The 21,442-nt window shown below is 43.5% G+C and overlaps 2 protein-coding genes across 2 annotated transcripts; both read right to left on the bottom strand.

Annotated features, from left to right (window-relative positions):
* Positions 1 to 666: 666 nt before the first annotated feature.
* On the bottom strand, positions 667 to 2,899 carry LOC140372501 (uncharacterized). Its single transcript, XM_072459612.1, has 6 exons — positions 2,212 to 2,899; positions 1,659 to 2,122; positions 1,484 to 1,560; positions 1,225 to 1,402; positions 893 to 969; positions 667 to 779 (listed from the first exon to the last, which is right to left on the bottom strand). The coding sequence occupies exons 1-6, from the start codon at positions 2,471 to 2,473 to the stop codon at positions 734 to 736; spliced, it is 1,104 nt and encodes a 367-aa protein (XP_072315713.1). The 5' UTR covers positions 2,474 to 2,899; the 3' UTR covers positions 667 to 733.
* A 4,501-nt stretch (positions 2,900 to 7,400) lies between these two features.
* On the bottom strand, positions 7,401 to 21,388 carry nipsnap3a (nipsnap homolog 3A (C. elegans)). Its single transcript, XM_072459625.1, has 5 exons — positions 21,300 to 21,388; positions 19,910 to 20,123; positions 15,385 to 15,696; positions 15,175 to 15,240; positions 7,401 to 7,496 (listed from the first exon to the last, which is right to left on the bottom strand). Exons 1-5 carry the CDS (start codon positions 21,342 to 21,344, stop codon positions 7,420 to 7,422), a joined length of 714 nt encoding a protein of 237 aa, XP_072315726.1. The 5' UTR covers positions 21,345 to 21,388; the 3' UTR covers positions 7,401 to 7,419.
* Positions 21,389 to 21,442: the final 54 nt, after the last annotated feature.

The raw sequence follows: 21,442 nt of genomic DNA, 5'->3' as shown, positions 1-21,442 counted from the left end.
GTTGTTCAGATACTCCAAGAGTAGATCCATGGGTATATTTTTCCCTTTTCCTCCTCTTCCATTCCAAAAGCGGTTCCACATTGCACTGTGTGCCATGCGTGGGGATAATGTGGCATTAAGCTGAAGTGTTAGGAGGAACGTGCTGTAAGCATAATTGGAATTACCATAGGCTTTGTAAAACAGCAGTGCCACCTGATACAGACGCATGAGACGTCCTCCATCACCTTCTTTTACGGCATCAAGCATGTTGAGCAGGACAAACCCAAAGCCTAATCTTGCTTCTGAATGTTCTTGAATATGATCTGGGGTGCTTGTTTTCAACTGGGGTAACAGGTTGTGTTTGTCCACCTCGTGTTTTTTAAGCGTCTTTTCCGACATGTACTTTTTGGTACATCCCTCCTGGCGACAGGTAAAAGGCCCTTTTGGTACATTTACATATTGCTCCAACATCGCCGAGCATCACATACTTGTCCACCACCTCAGCTGTTTTTTAATGTAGCCAGTGCCTCTTTTCCTGTGTACAACCCGAGTAGATGTCCCCCGGAATGAAGTCCTCTGGCATTTCTAGATATAACATGGGAAAAAATACATTAAATGTATTGCTTTGCACATTATGAAGTCTTCGTAGTGTATACAAAGTACTTTTAAACGTTTTTTAAACGGTACGTTTTTCTTATGACTAGAAATAACAATACAAGACTGTGCCGAAATTCATGGTGGCAGGACTGTAATATCAATTCATGAAGCATCTAGACAATTCATGTTGTCGTAGATGTGTACTGTATATAAAAACAGAAAAGAAGAGTTTAGTTAGGGTCTTTGCATAAAAAAATAAATAAAAAAAAAACATTGCGAAAGTGTATCACAATAGGTTTTTGAAAGAAAAATGTACCTCAAAACATTCATGTTTGCATAAACAGTCCCATGATCCCTGGCAGAGTCTTGCCGGAAGAATATTTTGTAATGGATCTACAGAGTAAAAAGAAATATGGAAAAATATGAACAGTTCATATCAACATATCAACAAATGTATCCATCCATCCATTGTCTTCCGCTTATCTGGGGCCGGGTCGCGGGGGCAGCAGTCTAAGCAGGGACTCCCAGACTTCCTCCTCCCCAGACACTTCATCAAACTCCTCCGGGGGGATCCCGAGGCGTTCCCAGGCCAGCTGTAGTCCCTCCAGCGTGTCCTGGGTCTTCTAACCCTAATGTAATGACACTCACCTCCATGAGGTATCTGACTGCGTGCCAGTCCTCAAACTTAAATGCAAGTCCTTCAAGTAGATCTTCTTCTGTGGCTCCATCAGCAAATGCCGACTGTATATTCTTGCAGTTTGCCTCAGTCAGCCGGTCACCACCTACTAAAACTGATGACACTCCCGTGGGTCCCTTTGGAACATACCTGAACAAATATATGTATTGTCAGGAGGTCATTTAGATTTTATCTCCTTATATGACTTAGCAAATGTATACTCGGGCTTACTCTTTTTGGAGATGTTGAAGGACGTCCACCGGTTCCCCCGTTTTGTTTTCATATTTGAACAGTAGACCAAGAGGGTACTGAATAATAGAAATAAAGAATATTGCAATAAAACTATAGTTAATTATTTATAAAACTATAACTTTATATAATATAACAATTAATTTGTTTAACTTACATCTGTAGAGCGATGGGACATTTCCTCTGAATATTGATGAGGCATGTGATTGACCACGACATTTGCCAACGGTTTAAAGGCATGCAAGTACTGTGTCAGGAGTCCACTTCCCAACACAATAAATTCTCGACGAATGTGCTCTTGTACTTTAGATCCTGGTAGAGACCGACCAAGATCATATGTTGAGATGTCAACTTTGGGCCGGGCATTTGGAAGGTGGTTTATCTGGATACGATCCTCCACAGCAATATGGTGAATCCAGTGTAATGACTTGTCGCTGTGTGCTACAGACTGGTGGTGAGCCTTCATGTAGAAGTCCAAGTTATCAAACACAATTGTGTAGGTTGGCGGCAGACTACATTGAGACAAAGACAAACTGGAAGTTGTGTTTGATGTTTCCCAGCATGGCAAAAAGCTGAATGGGAACTTTTCCATTCCTAGTGCAGTTATGTCATCGCGCTCGTCTGTTGAGTAGAAACAAACACAAATAAAATCAACTGACAATGACTTGTAATAATTCACAGTTTGACGCTATGATAAATAGACCCCTCACCTGATAACATTAGATCCTCCATGCTTTTATGCACACTGCCTAATGCCATGTTGTCCCTTTCAGTCTGAGAATGTAGAAAGAGTTCATTTTCCACTTTAAGAGTTTGTAAAGCCTCTCCACATCTTGCGGCAAATTCCTTCTGCTTCCCAACGGCATTCGCATATGTTGTTGTTATTCCAAGTTTACAAAGCCTGGTAAAAGCTGCTTTCTTGGTACCACCATGTTGAAGAATACTATTAACATAATAGGCAAAGGCTGACATTTTTGGCCATCTCCCTCTAAGGGAAATAGAGAGAGTGCCGTGAGCAAACGGTTGGAACTTATTTCTTTGAAGATGGAAAACAGAAAGGGAGAAAGGCGCTCCAGGTCCTGCTGCAGCCTTTCAAACGAAAATTAGCCAAGGTCCTCAGGTGTTGTTTTCCAGAGTATGAAGTCATTATCACATTTTGTTAGGCTTTGACATTCTTCATTTATTGACTGCAGTATTCGCTTTTAATTTCTAGCATAAGAAATTGATGAGATGAAATTAAATTGGCTGCAGTTTTCCAATTTTGATTTGTTACATGCTGAATGATGCCTGCTTCTGCATGGGAGGAAATCTTAACAACAGTTTTGCTTGGGAACTGGGAAATAACCTGAAACAAAAACAGACAATACCCAGATTAATTTAAAAGTATCAGAATACATTTCTCCTACATACATATAAAAACCCAAATAATCAGTTTCAAAATAGTTTTCAGATTCTACAATAGGTTTTTTTGTTAAACCAGATCTAGAGCTAGTGTTATGGAAAATTTGTATTTTGAAATGGTCCTTCTGTCTTTGTGGGAAGTTTATTTGATCCTGTTTCACGCGGTTCGAGTTCCCATATGACATGGACCGCCTTGGACCCCCTGTTGATCCCTCCCTGCCAGCCCCTTCGATCAGAGATTTCACAAGGCCCCACAGCCTTTGATCAGAGGCTTCTCGCGTTCTGCATGTGGAGTGCCCAAGACTTTAACACTAGGGCATTGTTTTTCGGAAGTAAGAGGGTGTGAACTGACTTGATGCAAATGTGGTCTGCGAGTGCAATCTTTTCCTTTGATATAATGATGCCATTTGCCTTCATTTTCTATTGAAGTAGGTCATGTGACCATCAGCTTGACCCTTAATCTATAATTGTAGAGCAAGGAACAACTCTTAAAAGGGGAAAGGTCAACTCTGTTCTAGTGTTTTACTTTATTTCTTGATAATTGCTAGAAGATAAATTCCACGACACAAGATTGTCCTGTTACATGCATTTTATTTAGTCAAAAAGCACCTGAAAAGGCAAATTCACAAGTTATTTACCTTATTATTTTATTACAGAGCTAGACCAAATACAATGCAAAATGTATTTATTGTGTTACAAAAAAACTACATTTAAAAAATATAAATTTTAGCTGTCCCCATCTCTGTATTATATATGGCCTAGACATTTTTGTGACGTCATCTGCAACTCAATAGAGTGAATATAGCGCAGTGGCAAATGGGTGGACAAAGTTTAACTTAACTTATTTTAACAACGTCTAAAAGTATGCTATTAATTCCTAATTCCTGAAACCTAATTAAACATGTTGGTAAATGTAGCGATAACAATAAATGTATAATGATCATACATACTAAATAATTTAAGCTGTACCTGCGTGATGCTTCTCTGTGTGTTTGATTCAGAGGGAGCGGGGCCGTGGCAAATCTTCTTTGAAGCTCTCAGAGTTTTTGATGGCGTATAACGTTGTCTTTTGTCTGTAGATTTTAATTGAACATCGCTCCTTGTTTTTGACATCATGAAATTTTGTCTGTTGTCAGTAGCTGATGTTGATGGATCTTCCGTTGTCTCTTGTGTTTTCCATGAATTAAATGTTGTTCGGTCCTGTTCCAAACGTGCAACGAAAGTTAAGCAGCCCTTACAGATTCGTGTGGACCTGTTCGCTGTGTCCAATATTGCCAATACCAGTTCCGCAAGTCATTCGAAAAGAGGCTTTTCATCCTTAGTCCGATGAAAAATCTGAGAAGAGTTTCCAATTACGCCGCGTATACGAAGATTTTTGAGACAAAACCGACACAAGTCATTTACAATTGTCTCTGTTCTACTTGCCATGATAAACCATGAGATGAACTAGCGTTCTGAGATGGAACAATGCGGATAACACATGGATAACGCGGAGCCTTGTTGACATGGGCTGCGTAATATCCGGTTAAGTGTGTCGCGTTTTTTGCGTCACTTCTGGGTTTATGTGATTGGTTCTGTCTCTGCTCTCTAAACCCCGCCCTAGAAATTGAACCGCAGCGGTCGAGCCCCAGACCCATACACAGTTTTGATAAATAGTTTGCCAAAACGTGTTGGGAATGGCTGTTCAGGCAAGCTACCGCCTAGGCACTGGAGCTAGACAAAGTGTTTTTAGGCAAGGAGGAGAGGAGAAGGGTACGTGTCAGACAGAATGTCCTGGGTTCAAGATCAGTTAAGAAGATGTAATAACATTCTTATCTTTTCCAGTACAGTTTAATCCTGGAAAAATATAGGGCCCTTTTGCACAAGTTTAAGCATTACGTTTGGCTCCTTTTACTTTTATACAGCAGTGCTTTTTTTTGTAAACAATTATTGGAAATGAATCTATTTTCACATCAGATTCAGTTGGAATTAATCAGACTTCGCCCTGCTACTTAAATTTGTATCCCATTCGCAGTACTAGTCACTTTGTTTGGATTGTGTGGCTCACCAGATATCATGTGAGCTTTTTGTACATTTTTGGTAATTTTTTAAAAGTTCTAAAACATGATGGAAAAGCAAAAGGTATATGAGCATTGAAGGACAACTACAAATTATTCTGATAATCGGTATTTGTATTGTGTTGACACTTTCTTAGCAATTTTGCTAACCTTGCTAAGAAAATTAGCAAGGTTTTCTAATCATTTTTGACAGTGAAGTAATATTTTAGCAACATCACACGATTGTGGAACAATTGCTCTGAGCTTAAAGTCTATAGGGTTAGGGTTAGCTAAATTTTATTTGAAAAAGAAGACAGAATGCATTTTCCAAATAAAATAAAGTATTCAGTATAAAATGTACTTTCGAAAAGTACAGATAGCTGTAGGATATGCAGATCTTCATGTTGCCATGGTGACAGGAATGCGAGCTATGGTGTTCTCACTAATAACCCCCGTGTGGAGATTTATGGCATTTGCAGGAGCAGAGACGCTTTGAACGTTGGAAATAACTTTTTGTATCGAATAACTTCTTTTGGATGAAAATTAACTCAGTGAGTCATTTTCTCTCCAAAGACAAAAAGCTAAAACGCAAAAAATACTGCGGTTTTAGTAAACAATCATCTGGTTACAGATGTGAATTTTCTGTACATAATGATATTGTGTTCTGCATGTTCATTTAACTGTTTTATAACATGTCTTGTGGATAATTTTTCTATTGTAACTATGTGGCCTAATGTTAATTCTGAACAAACGGCTCTATTCCTCCAGACCTTCTTCTCTTATCAAGCTCTGACTCAGCATGCGTGTTGATTGGCTGAGCCACGGCGCCAAAAAGAGGGACAAAGGAAAGTTCCACTCAGTTTTCCATAGGAACTCCACCAGAGAGTTCCACCAGGAATGTCCATGAGACCGGACCTTGGGAGATGAGGGCCCATCTCTGGCCTAGCGATGCTAAGCTAAGCTTAGCTACGGGACAAAGACGATCCAAAACCACAAGCTAACTTTCTTTCCCAAAACTAAGAATTCTGTGCCCGTTTTTAGACGTGATTGAAACTGCATCATGCAAAATCAAGCAAAGGACCTTTTTGCAACTTTTCAAGTCCAGGACAGTCTTTTCAGACCAGCCTCACCGGTGAATCAGTGCAACAGCCTTTTTGTCTGAGGAATGCCTCAGAGCCAGGGAGAACTCCAGAGCAGGCCTGCTCTGGCCAGCGTGTGGATCGTATGGAGTGTGACCCCTGAGTGAAGCCTGGAGGCGACACGGACACACAGGCTCTCGGACTCCACGCAGGCCCATCTCCTCACAGCTTCTGGTTCCGTTCGTATAATGCACTTCACAGAATGGCTGATAATATCATCTTAGAATTAACTCTAACACACAACTAGATGGATCTAGAACAATCATGTCTAGCGTTTCCATCTGTTATCGACTAATTTTCATATTCCAAATTCATACATCTGTTTAATTATTTAGTCAATAAATCTTCATAAACCACATAAACCACAAGTGTTCATTCATTTCCAGAAAAGGGGTCAATGTCACAGTTACGTTCTCACAAACCTTCAGATCAACGAGCAAATACATTTTTAATCAATTTAATTTAGATATTTGACTATAGAGTTGTTAAATGCCGAATATACAGCTGGTGCCAATTTACTCTTAAAATATGATATCAAACATACCCACACTTATGCAGTGTGTCATGTTTGAAATCTTGAACAATCTTTAATCGATATTAACCTTGAATGCCCCCCTCTTTCACAAGTGGGAGGACATTCATAACCTTACAGTACTTGTACTAGTAAGAATACCCTACATATCTAAATGTTTACCTAAGTTAACTCTACTTGTTGCAATTCATTTTAGACCAGGTTTAGTATTATTTTAGACCTAGTTTATCCTTATTGTATATCCCACTGGTGGTACTTGGATCGACAAATATTAACTTGGTGGTAAAAAGAACAGAATTAGCACAAAATAATAATATTTCGTCATTTCCTGAAAATGCTTATCATCATTCAAATATGTGTGGACAATATTGACCCAAATGATAATCTTGATTTTAGATTATCTCAATGATGATATACCTCTGTATCTACCTGCGTTGCACCAATGAAATTTCCCCATGTGTTTCCCGCCTAAGGCCCGAAGTCACTGGGATAGGCTCCAGTCACCCACGACCCCGAAAGGGAGCAAGCGGTAGAAAATGGATGGAGGATGGATGTTTTTCAATATATCTCCCACTATTTATTCATAATACATAATTTATAAAAATAATGCCTCACCTAGTAACCTCAGCACAGTAATCCTCAACCCTGATCTTTTAGTGCCCCAAGAAGATGGAAAAGTGCTCTGACATAATGTGACTGCATTCATTATATGGCTGTGTGTTGCGTGTGTTTTGTTCAAAATCAATATAGACAATCCAGTGATTCATTTATATGATAGAAATAACCACAACTTCTGGGGTTTGTCCTGATTTATTTCATTGGGGAGAATTGCAGAGGGAACAGTAGTTTGTTTGTGACTGATTCCAGATGTTGAACTGCGTTCAGAGCTGAAACAGAGAAGACGTTATTTTTAACATTTTTAACATTTTCACATTCTACAAAAATAAAAATAAACTCCTGGACATACATTTGACTTAAGATCAAGTGAACATTGTGAAGCAAAGGATTCCAAGAATAATTCCTTAGAAACCGTAGTGTGGAAGGGTAAGCTTGGTTATGTGAGTCAGAGGTGAACCGATTCACTTCCTTTTCCTGAGCAGGGTTGAGCACATGGTGGTTTCTGGTGAGCCAAACTATTATATTTTTGTAATTCTTTAACCTTTGGTGAAAAATACTTTTTGTATTATACAATTTAAAATCTTAACAGTCCAGTGTTTTAAATGTATGCTTTTATCTATGATTTTGTTATGAATGTAATTAAACTGTTAATACTAACTGTGCTTACAGGCTCAGTGCTGATTGCCATTTCTTATAGTTTATTTTGTATATTTTACTCCGGGTTCTAATAGCCCTGCAGTTGGTGTCGGTCTTTAGGTTGCTTGGGAGGATTTGGGCTTATATAAGAGGGTGACTTTATTTATAGTTATTGGTGATACTTGTTGGGTGTTTTCTGTAATGGAAATGGATCTTTTTTTTTTTTTTTAATCCTGTTTCGTTGTCACTTTGTCTCCCTCTCCCCAGCTTTATGGCGGCGCCTCACCAATGCAGTAACACATCAATTCACCTCAGCTCAACTTCCGATTGTTTTCTATTGTAAATGAAATCTGCCTTAAGGCTGTTGGACCCACACTGACTTGCTTTGTTATTAGAGCATGCATGTGATTCTTGAACACCTAGTGTTAGACAAGGAACACCACCTAGAGAAATAAAGAGAGGAGAGCATTAACATTTTTGGAGTAACCGCAAGTCCACTCACAAAACATTGGAAGAGGGTCAAAGAGTAGATTTTTTTTTTTTTTAATGTATAGAATGTACAATATAAAAAGTACAACGAATGGAAGCAGAAGGATTTTGAAAAAAATGTTCTCTCTAGTGTAAATACAGTACATTCCGACTTCCAGGTTATGGCGACGCTTTGAGCTGATGCACCTCCCACCACCGCTGCAAAACACTTTAAAATCATTGTTTGCAAGCAAAGCTGACAGTCCATGGCCCCATTGGAAAACAGCTTGCATCACAAGCTAGCAAAGCAAGCGCGGCTAACGTGGCTAACGTGGCAAGCAAACCTGACGTGGAAAAACACAGTCCCTCCCCACCAGAGACTTGGGAGTCCCACCGGCCCAGATGGAGATTCTGGCAACTTCTTTGCATCGGAAGGGGGAGAGAATTTGACGAATCATCAGCTAATATTCATGATGAAATAAGATGGGAAATGCAGCGTGATATTGTGTCTCTCAGAGTGGAAATGATAGCGGCCATTGCTATCTGCTGCAGTAGCCGCTGAGCTACAGGCAGCAGGAGTAAACGGAGCACGCATGTAGGAAGTCGAGCAGCATGTTTCAGATAATGTGAGCGATTTGCAGACGTAAGGGATGGAGGCGTAGTGGGCCAGGGTGACACCGCTGGAGTCGGGAGAACAATAATATGAAAAATGAGATCCTGGATTTGGAGTCCAGATCATCCTAAACTGAGGCTTGTGGACCTATAAGAAGGAGAAGAAGGAAAGGATACAGAAAGCTTTTTGGAGAAGATTATTCCTGAGCTCCTTGTTGGCTCAGGAGTTGAACTCCCTCCCATCACAATAGAAAGAGCACATTACCTGGGCAAACCAAGACCCGCAGCTGATAAACCACGAGGCCTGAAATGAGGTTTCTTCGCGATCGTGTGAAGGAATGTGTCTTGAAGGCTGCAAGGGTTAAAGGAGACCTCCAGTAAAAAGGCAAGCGTGTCTTCTTTGCTCCAGACATTCCATACAAGGTTCATCAACAACGACAAAGGTTCAACCAAATCGAGCTCAGGAGGAGAAAACCTAGAAATGGATTATCTTTCCCCACTACTCTTCTGGTGACTTTTGAAGGTAAAAACATGTGCTCAGAACACCACGAGAAGCAGAGGTGCTCCTCAGGAAGATGCAAAGATGGAGCATCCAGTGTGGGGCATGTGAGTTCGGGTTGTGGTCACATGGTGATACATTTCTGTTAATTTGAAGAGACTGATGACATGATTTATTTGTTTTTAACATCAGACTTTATGCTTCATGTTGGCTGTCTGCTTTTGTACATAAACTCTGTGACTAAATTAATCTACTCATCAATGTGTCAAATGTGGGAGATTAAATTTGTGTGAAATTTGAAAACACTTGCAGAATGAGGTCAAATATCCAGTTCTTTTTGAGGATTGGTGTCAGGAGTTCCTGGGGAGGTTTTTTGGGGGGGCCCTTCATTAGGATTGGACTAACCTCCCTTTTAATATATATTTTTTGTATCATATTTTGGGTTCTATGCCTCTTTCCAGCATGAACCCTTTTGTTTTCTTTTTTACCCTTTCAGTGGTTTTGTGTTCCAATGGTTCTTGTGTCTGTTTGCTGTTCTGGACCAGAGAGGTTAAAAATATTCAAAAGTTGTCAGCGGTGGGATCAATAAAATCAACCCAATGGCATCAGAAGTGTTACAAGTAGCATCCTTCAATGTGAAAGGCACTGAACACAATCAAACGAATAACATTTTTTCAAAAATGAAAAAAGACAAAATAGACATTATGAATTTACAAGAGAAAAATCCTGGGGTGGGTGCTCAACGGCGAGCGCCTGGTGGCCGGGTCTTTCCCCACGGGGCCCGGCCGGGCACAGCCCGAAAGAGCGACATGGGGCCTCCTCCCGTGGGCCCACCACCCGCAGGAGGATCCATAAGGGGCCGGTGCAGAGAGATCTGGGCGACAGTCGACGGCAGGGGCCTTGACGACCAGATCTCCGGACACGCTGGGGACATGGAATGTCACCTCGCTGGGCGGGAAAGAGCCTGAGCTTGTGCGGGAGGTTGAGCGGTATCAACTAGATATGGTCGGCCTCACCTCCACGCACAGTTTGGGCTCTGGAACCCATCTCCTCGAGAGGGGCTGGACGCTGCACTTCTCTGGTGATGCCCGCGGGGAGAGGTGGCGGGCTGGTGTGGCCTTGTAGCCCCTCAGCTCAGCCGCCACGTGTTGGAGTTCACCACGGTGGACGAGAGGGTCACGTCCCTTTGCCTTTGGGTGGGGGACAGGTCTCTCACTGTTGTGGCGGCCTACGGGCCGAACGATAGTGCAGAGTACCCGGCCTTCTTGTAGTCCTTGGGAGGGGTACTGGACAGTAAACCGACAGGGGACTCCGTTGTTCTACTGTGGGACTTCAACGCCCACGTGGGCAATGACAGTGACACCTGGAGAGGGGTGATCAGGAAGAACGGCTTCCCCGATCTGAACCCGAGCGATGTTCAGTAATTGGACTTCTGTGCTAGCCACAGGTTGTCCATAACGAACACCATGTTCAAGCACAAGGGTGTCCACACCCTATCACAGAGGCAAAAACCCGGGCCTGGGAGGAGTTCGGGAAGCCATGGAGGAGGACTATCGGTTGGCCTCAAAGAAATTCTGGCAAACCGTCTGGGGCCTCAGGAGGGGGAAGCAGTGCTTCACCAACACCGTTTGCGGTGCGGGTGGAGACCTGCTGATCTCGACTGGGGATGTCGTTGGACGGTGGAAGGAATACTTTTAGGACCTCCTTAATCTCACCGTTACGTCTTCCGAAGAGGAAGCAGAGACCGGGGACTCAGAGGCTGGCTTGTCCATCACAGGGCGCAGTCAAGGCTGTCCGGTTTGGGGACCACAGGATCCCATCTCTGCTGTTTGCAGACGATGTTGTCCTGATGGCTCCATCAAACCCGGACCTGTAACATGCAATGGGACGGTTTGTAGCCGAGTGTGAAGTGGCTGGGATGATAATCAGCTACTCCTAATCCGAGGCCATGGTTCTCAACCGGAAAAAGGTGGCTTGCCCTCTCCAGGTTGGTGGGGAGTCCTTGCCCCAAGTGGAGGGGTTCAAGTATCTCGGGGTCTTGTTCACGAGTGAGGGAAGGATGGAGCGTGAGATTGACAGGCTGCAGACAATGCAGTCGCTCCATTGGACTGTTGTGGTGACGAAGGAGCTGAGTCGAAAGGCAAAGCTCTCTATTTACCGGTCCTATCCTCACCTATGGTCATGAGCTTTGGGTAATGACCGAAAGGACAAGATTGCGGATACAAGCGGTCAAAATTAGTTTCCTCCGCCGGGTGGCTGGGCGCTCCCTTACAGATAGGGTGAGGAGCTCGGCCACACGAGGGGAGCTCGAAATAGAGCCGCTGCTCCTCCACGTTGAGAGGAGCCAGTTGAGGTGGCTCGGGCATCTGTTCCGGATGCTTCCTGGGCCCCTCCCAGGGGAGGTGTTCCGGGCATGTCCCACCGGGAAGAGGCCCCAGGGAAGACCCAGGACACGCTGGAGGGACTATGTCTCTCGGCTGTCCTGGGAACGCCCAGGGATTCCCCCTGAGGAGTTGGAGGAAGTGTCTGGGGAGAGGGGAAGTCTTAGAAGTCCCTGCTTAGAATGCTGCCCCCGCGACCCGGCCCCGGATAAGCGGAAGGAAATGGATGGATGGATGGAAGAGAAACATTTGAATGACAGAGAACATCCATCCATCCATCCATCCAACAACATTAAGACAGATCTGGAGGAAACTGATATTGGGGAAATGTCTCCGCCCATCCTTTGGGATGCTTCCAAAGCAGTCTTGAGAGGACAAATTATAGCCATAGCCTCCAAAAGATCTGCAGGAAAAAATGCCACATTTTGTAATTTTAACCAAACAAGACCAAATTCAATCGGCATTTGAATCCTTCTATAAAATACTTATAAAATCCAGGTGATAAAGAAGATGATATACATTTCTTTCTGGACACCCTTAATTTGCCTGTTATGTCAGACAAACAAAATAAAAAAATAGGAGCTGAAATAACAGTTTTGCAAATACAAGGTGCAATCAAAAGATTAAAGAACAAGAAATATCTGGGGAGCGATGGGTTCACCTCAGAGTGGTATAAAGCTTTAAAAGACACACTTACTCCTTTCCTTTTGGCAACTTTTAACTGGGCACTTAAAAAAACTCCTCCTAGTTAGAAGAAGGCGATCATATCCTTGATACCAAAAGAAGGGAAGGACCGATTGGATTGTGCCTCATATAGACCTATTTCTATTCTGAATGTGGACTATCGTATATGCACCTCAATAATGTCCAAAAGAACGTTACAAATATTCCCAAACTTAATCCACAATGATCAGACAGAATTCATTACCAAACGACAAAAACACAAGACAACATAAGAAGATCCTTACACATAAGCCATAATAATTAATTTGGATGCTGAGGGAGCTTTTGATTCTGGTCAATGGTCACCCGACAAATCCACTGACTTATATGGCAAGGTAAAAAAAAAACTGTATTGTTACAATTATCAAAAAGAAAAAAGGGCTGGGGTTTACCTTGTTTGGAACGCGAATTGTACTGAGATCTAGCTCTCGACACCTCCCTGCTAAACCCGTACTTTGCATTTTTATAGTGCTCTCTGTCACACTGCCTCCTTCTGCTGCCTCAACTGCCTTAGTTTTGGTGTGAACCAGGGTTTGTCATTATTGAAGGTGACTTTGGTGTGGTATAATGCTGTTCTCACAGAATTGAATGTATGACGTCAGTGTTCTTGTACTCATCCAAATTATATGTGGCAGCTCTGAAAACCTCCCTGTCTGTAATGTCCAAACACGCACGTAGCTCCTCCTCTGCCTCACTGGTCCACTTCTTAGAAGTCCTCACTACAGGTTTGGAGAGCTTCAGCCTCTGTGTGTATGTGGGAATCAGGTGACATGGTCTGAAGAGCCCAACACGGCTCGGGCCACAGCGCAGAAGGCGTTGCTGACTGTTGTGTAACAGTGATCCAGCGTGTTCTGCTCTCTGGTCGGGACTTTAATAAACTGTCTGTACTTTGGTAGTTCGTGGCTTGTTAAAATCTTCCAGGATAATACACAAGGAGTCCGGGAATGTCCGCTCCACACTCAGAATACAAATAAGGAGGAGTTACCTTTAGGCAGGCATGTCCAAACTACGGCCCGGGGGCCAAATATGGCCCTTAGACCAATTTTTGTTGGCCCTCCGGCTTCCTGCTAAGTTGGCCCAACCAACAAATAGAAGTACTTTTACTGTAAAATTGGAAAAATTCAAGCATTTTGATGTTATAGCAACCTAATAATAATGTTCCAAGTCTTATGAAAGGTGTGGAGGCTCATCAAAACTATGTCAAATGCAAAACTTCAAATGAATGACTTTTCAAATTTGACATTGTTGGGTTGTTTGTGGCCCTTTGCTCCACATAAGTTTCAAAATGCGGCCCTCATTGAAAAAAGTTTGGACACCCCTGCCTTAAGGGAATAACAGAGAATTTTTGGCGAGCAATCTGAGTCTCATTTCCTCGTGGCGTAGACAGCCGAGTAGTTCTCCCACATGTCAATAATTCCCTGTGTCCTGCTGCACACCTGCAGCCTTGTTCCCATGATAGCAGCACGTTTCCCTGGCTGCGCATGCGTGGTTGATATGCCGGTGTGCGTTTAGCGAATTCCTTCAGTGTACAGTACAAAAATGACGACAGAAAAAGACTGTGTTCGAGCTCAGAAGAGACAGAAATCTGTGGAGACAAGAGATGTGCTAATGAACAAAAGCACATGTAGCAGCGGGGCTGTTGCGTGCTTCCACACAAGGTTTGATGGTAGGAAAGAACAGGAGGGTGGGGGGTAAGTGTGCACATGCGCATTTAAAAAAAAAAAGGGAATAACAGTCGCTTGAGTTCTCAAATTGGCAAAAAAAATGATATCAATGCCTTTTTAATCTAGATAATTACTCTACTAAATATATTAGAAAAAAGTGGAAGGGAGAGAGTGGTCTTGTTTTGACAAACAAAGAGTGGGAAGTTGTTTGTACATCCCTGTGGAGGACCACAGGATCACATGTTTTGAGAATTTTTTTTTTGAAGAATGTGACACGTTTTTTAATAACTTCATGTCAAAGTGTACTCACGGGGAAATACAGACTCTTGGAGAAATTGTGGCAGCAGGAGGCAAACCACTATCACATATTATTGGACTGTCCTGTGGTTTAAAAGTTTTGGGCTGAAATTAAGGAAGCACTGCAGACCATTTTTGACATTGTCATTCCACTCAATTTTGGAACTATGCCCTATCTCCTGCCCTGGACACAGTGAATGAATACCATTGGGATGTACTTTTGGCAGCAGGGAAAAAAAGCCATAACAAAGAAATGGATGACACAAACATCACCAACAATCAAGGACTGGACTGACAGTATAACGAACATCAAACAAATGGGAAAAAATAACATTCTGACTTAATTAGGAAATTGACTCATTTTAAAGACTTTGGACAAGTTAGGGTTCGTTATTTTAATTTAAATATGCCATCGTGTTGTTTTTGAATGTTTAGTTGATTATTGTTGTTTATTTTTATTTACTTTTTTCACACTCACAACTTGTGTTCTGTGTTTTTGTTTATACAGTTGAATAAAATAATAATAATCTTGTATTGTAATAATATAAAAAAACTTAGGTTCAAATATTGACATTAAGATTGACAATAATAGATTGACAACACTATAGTATTAGAACTAAAAGTAGTGGTACGAGTAGTATTGATAATCCAATAACGTGAATCTTACCCGTCTGGCATCGGCCTCTGGCCTCAGCCCAATGATCTGGACTCTTGAACCACCACAGAACCTGGACTGTACAGAGACAAGCAGTTAATGCTAATCCAGGCCTGGTAAATCAGGTCTAAAACAGGTCTAAAACAGGTCTAAAACAGGTCTAAACAAGGACTAAACCAGGAGTAAACCAGGACTTAAACAGGGGCAGGTGCACATGCTCACCAATGTTGTTCTGTCCGATGTAGTTGCTGAAAGTTCCTATAACTTGGCAGAGCCCAGGTGAATGCTGGGACTGGACGTAGTCCTTCAAGCCCCGCCCACAGAGGCCCCACCCTTTTGGTCTTATATGGAAGCGCTGCAAGTCAAACACGCCCCCCTCTTTTGCTGGTGCCTGCAGTGGTTGCCAAGGTAATAGGTGAGCCACCTCATTGTTTTGCTTTGTGAGCATGGGGATGGCCTTGGAAATGTACTGCTCCAGCCAATCAGGATCCTTCGCCAGGAGTGACCTCACCGCTGCACGCTGGGTGAAGCTCTCTGAGGGAAATACAAGTTCGACAATCAAGGGTAGGAAGTAAACATTTATTTTTCGATTTTACTGGCTAATGGCCACTGGGGGACACTCTAGAAGAAAGCATTTGACACACTGTAGAAGAAGATGTCAGTGGACAGTGGTCACTTATTTTATGCTTCAAAATGCTGTGTTTTATTATAATCAGACTCCTTCATGGCAGAATGAGTTTAATGAGGAAGTGAATCTATATGCGGTGAAACGTACATGCGGAGTGCAGTCATGCGATATATGGCGGTCTGCAACTTAGAACCTGCTGCATTGAAATGAAACTTTCTTGGCCCGACCTGATCATCTTTCTGTGTAAATATCATATCACAATTTTACAATGTAACTGTACAAAAGGCCCCGCTGCCCCTGTGCTCCTATGCTCTTGTAGTTCATGGGGTGACCACTAGAGGCGCTTCGGCACCACAGGGTGTCTTATGACATCGTTGATTCAGAGACCGACCGGCTTTATTCCAGGGAGACTCTTCTTCATCTTCCTCTCCTTCTTTGACGTTCGGTGCTTCCACCGTACAGCTTTATTCTTTAGGCTCCATTCTATAGGCTTTAATATTTCCACTGATGTCGCTGCTTGGTAGCCGTGCGTCTACGAGACTGGGCGAGGACAGGAGACCACCCCCACCCCCATCTCGCCACCCCGACCACCCCGACTCCCCAAAAGCAGACCCCCACCACTCCGACTCCCATCCAGCGCCCCCAGCCCGTTCTCCACATCTGCCCAATCAAGCTCCCTTGTTCCAAGGAATCTCCCTGCAGCTCCAGCAATGATCCCGATCCTTTCAGCTCTACCCTGAGTCTGAGCAGCACAGTTAACAACATCCACCACAAAGAGCACAAAATCCTCTCTATCCACAACCAGGGCACTCCCATCAATTCCGGAACCTGCACACCCGGGACCTCCACTCCCGAAACCCCCACACCTCCCGGGAGCCACGCTGGCCCCTCTCATCTCGCCCTGGCTGGGAGCAGCGCCGGCTCCTCTCTCTGTTTTCACCCCAAACTCGCCACTTGAAACTCTCTCGACTGCATCTGCATAGGATATACCCCGAGAGACCCCCATTTTATGCACCTCAGCAGCTCTTCTGCCAAACCTGCATCCCCCGTAGGCAGAGCCATGTTCTTCCCCACAGCCACAGCACCCCAGTTCTGCTCCCACGTCACACCTCCCATACTCGTGATCTCCTGCACATCCACCACATCTTTGCCTCCCTCCACAGACCGCTGCAACATGCCCAAAGCACCGGCACCCAAAGCAACGGAGGGGCGGTGGAACACATGGCCTAACGTCATGGCACATGAACCCAATGAACACCCCACTAGGCAGGCACCTCCCCTCAAGTGCCACCATTACCGACAAGCTGTCACATCCTACCCCAGACCGGGCCACCTTCAACCGCCCAGCGTCCACCACCGCAGCTCCAGTCAAATTCTCCTTAACTTCATCCACAGACGTCGCCGTAGGGACACCTACGATAACTCCTCTGACCGTGTTTCTTTCAGCATCAGACACAAGAATGTCCCCATTACGTCTTCGACCACCGATCCACCCTATGCTGTCACCGGCGGGACGTTCCTTGGCTTGGTGACACTACATAGCAGCTACATTCTGCCTTTGTTCCTTTGATCCTGTGGCGAGGTATACAAGCGGAGAAATATGTATGTGTTTGTGTTGTCTGAGTGTAATTGTGAGCCTAAATAAAGCTACCAAAAGCACCTTGTATCTTCTCGTCTTTTCCGATCAACCTTCCTGGCCTTAAGTAGTGCTCTGGCAGGCACTCCCGAGCAGTGACTTCTACAAACCCAGAACTAGCACCTTACAGTCCACACAGTCCAGAGTTATCTCTCCAACAGTAACACTCACTTGTTAAGCACAAGCTCAGGAGCAGATGAACCAGATGTGAAGACACAAACACAGGCAAATCAGCTCACACAGAGTCATCAAGGACAGAGGAGTTAGAGGGGACAGCTGTGTGTTTTCTATTTGTTAAGCTTCAAAATGTGTTTTATTGCAATCCAACTCATATTCACTGAGAAATTAGTCTATTAGCTACTCCGCAGCAGCGGACCAAGGCGCAGCAGACCAAGGCGCAGACCGAGGCGCAGCGGGTGCGCCCCAAGACCGTCAAGTGTAAATATCTCATGTTAAAACGTGGGCACCTGCAGATTATTTACAGGTTCAGCTTTGTAAATCTCGGAGCGGCTTTTATTCAGGAGCACTGAATAGCACAAAAAGTTATCTCTAATTCTACTTTATTTAAAGGGGGCTAAACAAAGCCTTTTCTGCCCACAAGCAATTCACCGTATTCCACCCCAACCACTTTTGCTTCTTTTCGCCTTGGATCAGCACTTACATTGTAATTGCACTTCACTTAAGCAGAAAATCTTGCCGCTCGATCATGCTCTAAAGTTGATTGACTTAAGATGTCCAATGTACACGTGACCAACAAGTCAACACTGCACCGATTCCCTGGACCTGAAAACCAAATTTTTGTCTATATAGAACATATTTTCTCTGGAGGTCGCCCTGTGTTGACTAATTCCACTGGATTTTCCACTGGATTTTCCGTTGGTTTCCGTCGGCGTGTATGCTCTGTATTATACAGCCTGAGCCTTCTCTGTCTCATCTGTGATATAAAAGTGACAGATGAGATGAGGATGAAGAGGAGTAACAGAGCAGGACTGTAGGACCTTACGTTTCTGATCAAAACAGATCTGGTCCAATCAGCTGTCAGTGCGCTGTCCATGAAGGTGCTTTTCAGCAGCTGCACCACCTTGCGAGATGCCTTAAGTCGCCTTGATCTCATCAGATTACAAGTGCTGGCACAGGTGTTGTATGGCCATCCGCCTTCTTCCGTCTTCCCTGCCTTCTCCACTTTCACCGCTTTCACCGCCTTTACTTGCCTTCAGCCGCCTTCACTCGCCTTCAGCCGCCTTCACTTGCATTCACTCGCCTTCACTCGCCTTCAGCCGCCTTCACTCACCTTCAGCCGCCTTCATTCGCCTTCACTTGCCTTCACTAGCCTTCACTAGCCTTCAGCCGCCTTCACTTGCCTTCACTCGCCTTCAGCCGCCTTCAGTCGCCTTCAATCTGCTTCAGCCGCCTTCACTTGCCTTCACTTGCCTTCATTTGCCTTCACTTGACTTACTCGCACCTCTGCACCTCGTACCTGTTCAGGGCTGTCACCGCCTGAGGAAGCACAGTGAGATGTACGGAAGGAGAAACCCTTTTCAAACTCGGTTCAGTTGAAAAAAAGCAATTCCGAGTTAAACATCAAACTCCAGCGGACAGTTTACGGACGTGTGAGCGGGCCCTTGTCCCCACCCCAAAGGCTGTGACGTACCACACGCAAAAGGGAAGGCAGTGTCTATGGAAACGCCAAATGGGACGTGTTTCAGACTCTAAAGTCTGAATTTCTACACATTTTGTCTAGAATGTCAAAATAATGCCAAGAATGTTTATACTATATATATATATATATATATATATATATATATATATATATATATATATATATATATATATATACATATATACTATATATATTTATACTCCCCGAACGGTCAGAGCGGTCAGATCCACTGGCCCGCAGGTTGGCGGTGCGATCGCAGCTGCCTCATGTTAATACTGCCGTTGTGTCCTTGGGCAAGACACTTAACCCAACTCGCCCCCCAGTGTCTGCGTACATCTGGGGTGTGAATGGGTGACTGGTTCCTTGATGTGAAGCGCTTTGAGTACCTTGACGGTAGAAAAGCGCTATATGAATGTGACCATTTATACATTTCTTGGTGTTTAGTTACTCTTTCAGGCAATTCTACAGTTTACATTTTTACTTCACTGCATTTGAGAGTGTTATTATGTACTACTATGTTCTACTACTCCACAACATTTTAAGATTGAGCTGAGTGAAGAGTAAAAGAAACCCCTTCCTTCCTGGTTTGAGACCTGCTGTATAGTTAGCATGTGAGCAAAATCAGCACAGTTCTTAATAAAGAGAATTCATTTTAGTTTTTTTTACTCTAAAAGTACTTTTACTGAAGTAAATTATTTTATGAGATACTTTTACCCCTTTTTACTCCTGTATCTGTACTTTTACCAAATTGAGTACTTCTTTAACCACATGTAAAAGTATCAACACTTCTTTTTTTAGGTCTAGTTCAGTCCAGGTTTAGTACCATATTTCCAGATGTGGAAGACCTGGTTGAGGGCTCCATACTCCACGCTCCAGTATCCAATGAGCTGTGAGTGGGCGGTTCTCAGGTGAATCTTCTGATTGGTCAGTTGGAGGAAACGTGTGTACAGGTGCGGCTGGACGTCATAGACCCGGAACTCGTACAGGGCCTGGTCTGGGGACGGGGCCATGGAGCAAAAACCGGACCGAATCTGAACCTGAATAAGAGCAAAAACAGGATTGCACCCACTGTTCAGAAGTAAATGCTCAACATTTAGTTTGACATATAAATACAAGTACATCAGGACTTATAATTTAAGCAAAGACTAAACTAGGTCCAAACTAGGGTCTAAACTAGGGTCCAAACTAGGGTCCAAACTAGGATTCAATCTAGGGTCCAAACTAGGGTCCAAACTAGGATTCAAACTAGGGCCCAAACTAGGGTCCAAACTAGGATACAAACTAGGGTCCAAACTGGAGTCCGAAATAGGGTCTAAACTAGGATCCAACTTAGGGTCTAAACTAGGTCTTAACCAGGTCCAAACTAGAGTCTAAACTAGGGCTCTAATTAGGGTCCAAATAAGGGTCCTAGCTAGGGTCCAAACTGGGGTCTAAAATATGGTCCAAAATAGGGCTTAACCTTGTCCAAACTATGGTCCAAACTAGGATTTAAATTAGGGTCCAAACTAGGGTCTAAATAAGGATGCAAACTAGGATTCAAGCTAGGGTCCAACCTAGGGTCCAACCTAGGGTCTAAACTAGGGTCTAAACTAGGGTCCAAACTAGGTCTTAACCAGGTCCAAACTAGGGTCTAAACCAGGGCTTAAATTAGGGTCGAAACTAGGGTCCTAACTAGGGTCTCAACTAGGGTCCAAACTAGGGTCTCAACTAGGGTCCAAACTAGGGTCTAAACTACGTCTTAAATTAGGTTCCAAACCAGGGTCTAAACTAGGGTCCAAACCAGGGTCCAAACAATGCTCCAAACTAGGGCCTTAACTGAGGTCTAAACTATGGTCCAAACTAGGGTCTAAATCATGGTCCAAACTATGGTCTAAAATAGGGTCCAAACTAGTGCTTAACCAGATAAAAATCGGCTCTCGACTCCAAAAATGTACTTAAATGAGTGTTTCATCTACTGTCATAGTTGTGTATTTTCTGTAGTACTCATGAGTGGGTCCGAGGTGGTCTTTGGACTCTTTGCATTGTAGTATATGTTTAACCACACAGCATGCACTACACAGCATATTTGACTAACATTACTAGTTCTGCCACTGCTACTGCTACTGCTGGTGAGTACAGATTTAAAATGAAAATATTATAATAAAGTTGTGATGTTTTAGTGTATTCTGTTCTTTATACTTGATACTTGTGCGTATTAATAGGAAGTTACTGACCTGTTTTTGCAGTAGGACTCGTCCCAATCTGGACCACTGCATCATGGCTCTGCTAGAATGAATTCAGTTACACTGAGTGTCCTGGCTTATACAGTACCTGCAGACCTTGTTTAGACCATCTCCAAACTGTGGGGTAAAGTTCA

This window comes from Eucyclogobius newberryi, unplaced genomic scaffold (assembly GCF_026437365.1).
Source record: "Eucyclogobius newberryi isolate DKJ021-1_F unplaced genomic scaffold, fEucNew1.0.hap1 SCAF_24, whole genome shotgun sequence".
In the NCBI taxonomy this organism is placed as follows: domain Eukaryota; kingdom Metazoa; phylum Chordata; class Actinopteri; order Gobiiformes; family Gobiidae; genus Eucyclogobius; species Eucyclogobius newberryi.
Note: the sequence above shows the minus strand (reverse complement) of the source record. Positions and strands in the feature narration are given on the sequence as shown.

Coding starts and splice junctions, on each gene's coding strand:
- LOC140372501 (XM_072459612.1), bottom strand. CDS start 2,473: ATGTCAGCCTTTGCCTATTATGTTAATAGTATTCTTCAACATGGTGGT. Junction 2,123..2,211: donor GGAGGATCTAATGTTATCAG/GTGAGGGGTCTA, acceptor TCTACTCAACAG/ACGAGCGCGATGACATAACT. Junction 1,403..1,483: donor CTTCAACATCTCCAAAAAGA/GTAAGCCCGAGT, acceptor ATATTTGTTCAG/GTATGTTCCAAAGGGACCCA.
- nipsnap3a (XM_072459625.1), bottom strand. CDS start 21,344: ATGATGCAGTGGTCCAGATTGGGACGAGTCCTACTGCAAAAACAG. Junction 15,697..19,909: donor CTTCCACATCTGGAAATATG/GTACTAAACCTG, acceptor TATTTCCCTCAG/AGAGCTTCACCCAGCGTGCA. Junction 7,497..15,174: donor CAGAGGCCGATGCCAGACGG/GTAAGATTCACG, acceptor TCTCTGTTTCAG/CTCTGAACGCAGTTCAACAT.